This window comes from Lampris incognitus, chromosome 20 (genome assembly GCF_029633865.1).
Source record: "Lampris incognitus isolate fLamInc1 chromosome 20, fLamInc1.hap2, whole genome shotgun sequence".
Taxonomy (NCBI): Eukaryota; Metazoa; Chordata; class Actinopteri; order Lampriformes; family Lampridae; genus Lampris; species Lampris incognitus.
In genome coordinates this window covers 10,031,395-10,035,514 of record NC_079230.1, presented here as the reverse complement: position 1 = coordinate 10,035,514, position 4,120 = coordinate 10,031,395, and the positions used below count along the sequence as shown (strand labels likewise).

At 54.2% G+C, this 4,120-nt stretch overlaps 1 protein-coding gene across 1 annotated transcript in view; it reads right to left on the bottom strand.

Moving 5' to 3' along the window:
• slc8a4b (solute carrier family 8 member 4b) overlaps positions 1–3,526 on the bottom strand; it is an 87,103-nt gene extending 83,577 nt beyond the window's left edge. Inside the window, 5 exon segments of the mRNA XM_056299994.1 lie at positions 14–187; positions 1,005–1,232; positions 1,508–1,660; positions 2,170–2,309; positions 3,495–3,526. Of these exon segments, the coding sequence (XP_056155969.1) occupies positions 14–187; positions 1,005–1,232; positions 1,508–1,660; positions 2,170–2,220 (606 nt within the window). The 5' untranslated portion in view covers positions 2,221–2,309; positions 3,495–3,526.
• Positions 3,527–4,120: the final 594 nt, after the last annotated feature.

Genomic DNA, 4,120 nt, shown 5'->3' with positions numbered 1-4,120 from the left:
CCCCCCTGCCGACCATCCCGCCCCCGCCCAGGTCCGCGCCCCCCTCGGTTTCGATGATGATGCCGCGGTTCTTGTCGGTGCGGTAGCGCTTGCGGACGTACTTGTAGAAGAGAAGGCGCCGGTCGGCCACCCAGGCCTGGACCACGCAGAGGGGGAAGAAGAGGAAGGTGAGGACCGCCTCCCACACCTGTGGGGGGGGAGAGAGAGGGGGGGGAGAGAGAGATGAAGTACAGGAGAGCTGAACTGAACGGAAATTACTTGAACCCACCCATTGTCCAAACTGCTTATCCTGCTCTCAGGGTGGCGAGGAATGCTGGAGCCTATCCCAGCAGTCATTGGGCGGCAGGCGGGGTGACACCCTGGACAGGCCATCACAGCCCCCCCCACCCCACCCCACAAACACCTAGGGACAGTTAGTATGGCCGAGTCACCTGACCTACATGTCTTGGGACTGTGGGAGGAAACCAGAGGTCCCGGAGGAGGAAACCCACGCAGACACGGGGAGAACATGCAAACTCCACACAGAAGACGACCTGGGACGACCCCCCCCAAGGCTGGACTACCCCGGGGCTCGAACCCAGGACCGTCTTGCTGTGAGGCGACCGCGCTAACCACTGCGCCACCATGCCGCCAGACTGGACTCAGCAAGTCTTTAATTAGAAGTGACTTGGACTGAACTGTTTATGACAATACTGGATCTCTTGCGGGACAAAAATGTCTGAAAAAAGAAAACGAGACATTGTCATCGCTAACCTTTCCCGAGAGGAGCTTTCTAAAAATACCCGTGCGTCCAAGAATAGCTACGCCGCCGAGAAGGGAACAGAAGTACGGTGCCTGGGAGGACCTCTCGTGTCGAGTTCAGAAAGCCAGAAATAACAGCTCCTCCAGACAGTATTCACACATTCCTCCCCTACCTCGCTCCTCTCCACCCTCCATCCAGTCTCTCCATCCACCCCTTCCCTCAAAAACCCTTCAACACACACACACACACACGCACGTCTCACCTCCACCTCTCCGGGCGAGAAGACGCTCAGAATCAGGTAGAGCCAGATGTACGCGAACAGGCTCCAGGCCGCGGTGACGAAGAAGACCCGCAGGTGTTTTATCTTCCGCGTCTCGCCGTCGGGGACCACGTACACGCACAGCGCGATGATGACGAACATGTTGAAGGCGGCGCTGCCCACGATGGTGCTGGGACCGAGGGAGCCAGCCTCGAACCCGTGGCCGCACACCTGTTGGGAGAGGGACAGGCACCCAGAGTGACCTACGAAGCAGGGCGGCAGCTTCACCTCGCCGTCAGCATCTCTGTATTTGCCCGTTAAATCAGAACACGTCATCATTAACCTCAGAAGTATAGGCCTCGGTATGTATTCTTGTTCTTATAGTTTTAATCTATTCGACCACACTAATGGGCGAATAGATTACAACTCTAAGTATGTAATCAGATTACTGTAATCCTGCGATATGTAGTCTGTCTCCTCGCGACCCTGTCTAGCCGTTTACGGACCTCAATGACGGACAGCAGGATCTCGGGGGCACTCGACCCCAGGGCCATGAGGGTGAGGTTAGACACCGTTTCGTTCCAGATCCGGACCGTGGCCGTGGTGGTCTCGCCGTTTGGCCTCTTTATGGTGATCTCCTTTTCCTGGGAGGTTATCACCTTCGGGGAAGAAGAAGAGAGACGAGAACGTATGTGACACAACTGGTTAAACGAGAGGTAATCGAGGGGCGTCCGGGTATTATTCGACTCCGTTGCCTTCCAACACGGGGATCGCCGGTTCGAACCCCCACCTTACCTCCGGCTTGGTCAGGCGTCCCAACAGGCACAATTGGCCGTGTCTGTGGGTGGGAAGCCGGATGTGGGTGTGTGTCCCGGTCGCTGCACTAGCGCCTCCTCTGGTCAGTCGGGGCGCCTGTTCAGGAGGGAGGGGGAACTGGCGGGAATAGCGTGATCCCCCCACGCGCCATGTCCCCTTAGTGAAACTCCTCACTGTCAGGTGAAAAGAAGCGGCTGGCGACTCCGCATGTATTGGAAGAGGCATGTCCCCGGATTGGCAGAGGGGGTGGAGCAGCGACCGGGACGGCTCGGAAGAGTGGGGTAATTGGCCCGATTCAATTGGGGGAGGAAAAGGGGGGAGGGGAAAAAAAACCCCCGCCAACATTGCTTACCTCTATAGACGACATGAAGCGGTCAGCGATGATGCTCATGCCTAGGAACATGTAGATGAGTGCTACGAAGTAGACGATGGCCCGCGCCACCTTGTCCCCCACAGAGGGGTTCTGGGGGTTCCACACGGGCAGTACCACCCCTGAAACCACAGGGTAGAGAGAATAATTGTAAAGCGTACGTGAGAGTTTGCCATCTTACAGAAAATGTTTGAGGAAATTAAGCTTTTTCTCGATGGTTCAGAGATCACTGCGGGTGTGTTTTTGATCGACGCTTGCCGGCGATGTGCAGTCAGCCAGACGTGAACGGCCAGGGGCGTAGCACAAAATTCTGGGCCCTATACATAAGCAGTCTCTGTGGGCCCCTTTCCTCTCTCTTTTCTCTCTCATGCGTCACTTTTCTGAGTTCTAGCATACTGTATATTATTCATAATCCCAGTACACTAATCTGTTTTAACCCAACCTAACTATCTTGCAGCGATGGAAAAAATGTACAGCACCTAGCTGCCACCAAGCTGGGGTAGTAGGAGTTAGCCGGCCGCCCTTCTTTTGAAAGCTCCGAGCTCGCCGTTCTTCTGGAAGAAATTACTCGGCAGTTGTTTCCCCTCATTTTGCCTTCTCCGCCTTTCCTTTCTTTCCTGGAACCCAGATTTTGCTTTCTTTGGGAAAGACACAACTCTGTGCTCGTGCTTGTATCAGCAGTCCCTCGCGACAGGACGAGATGAGCTGCACTGAGAGATGCTCGTGAGGGGCGGACCAAACCATTTTGCACCTTTTGTAAGGGGGGAGAGGGGCCTCAGAGAGGGGTGAGAGGGGCTATAGAGAGGGGTGAGAGGGGCCTCAGAGAGGGGTGAGAGGGGCCTCAGAGAGGGGTGAGAGGGGCTATAGAGAGGGGTGAGAGGGGCCTCAGAGAGGGGTGAGAGGGGCCTCAGAGAGGGGTGAGAGGGGCCTCAGAGAGCCTCCACTATTTTCTTTAAGTCCCTCAACCGATGTATTGAGCCAATTCTAACTGGTTATGACACTAATTAGAGTTAGAAATGAAAATTTGCAAACCAAAGCAAACTTTTAATTGCTGGTTTCCCGAGGCCCCCTCCCCTTCTGGGCCCTGGTAGGTCCCCCCCCCCCACACACTATGACGCCGCTGCTTCGAATGTTATTGGAAATCTTTGTCAGATTCCTTTTGGAAGGAATCAAACCCCTTTTGAAATGGAGTTCAGATACTGATATTTACCAGAAGTGTTGCAGGTAAACGAGTCGTCCCGTTTCCCCTCCACCCTCCCGCCCTTAAGAGTAGGTTAAGTCACAGTTTGTTCAGCAGACTGACCCACCTTCCTGACAGGGGTCTCCTCCAGATGAGCAGTTTTTGGAAGACTCCTCTGGCGAGTCCGCTTGGGACGGTCCAGGGAACGACAGGAACAGCAGGCAGGAGAGGAGGAGGAGGAAGGGGAAGGAGGAGGTAGGGACGGTTGAGTGGAAGGAGGCGAGAAGGGGTGGAGGCTTTGCCATGGCCGTCTGTGGAGGCCCCTCCCACTAAACGGACTGGACTTCTTACTGGACTCTGTGGAGTTGTCTTAACCCGGCCCGGGTCAGTTTATCGTCCGAGAACTGGAGGTTGAGAGAGAGGATGGAAGAGAGCGAGGGACAATGAGGATGAAGAGAGGTAGGGTGTGTGATGGGATGGAGATGGAGAGGGTGGAGAAGAATAGAGTTGTTAATCAATCAATCAATCAATCAAGTTGTATTTTTATAGCGCTTTTCTAGCCGCAATAGCCACACAAAGCGCTTCACTTGTTGTTACCCGACGAAAATGAAACTCAACTCAATGGAAAGTTGTTACTCAACCTGTCATTAAACCCACTTAAAGTTGAGTGTGCACTGAGTCACTTTTCAGTTCTCTGCTTTATGAGAGTACTTCTGCTGTATCGGGCATCACTGATTTTATTCTATTTGTGTA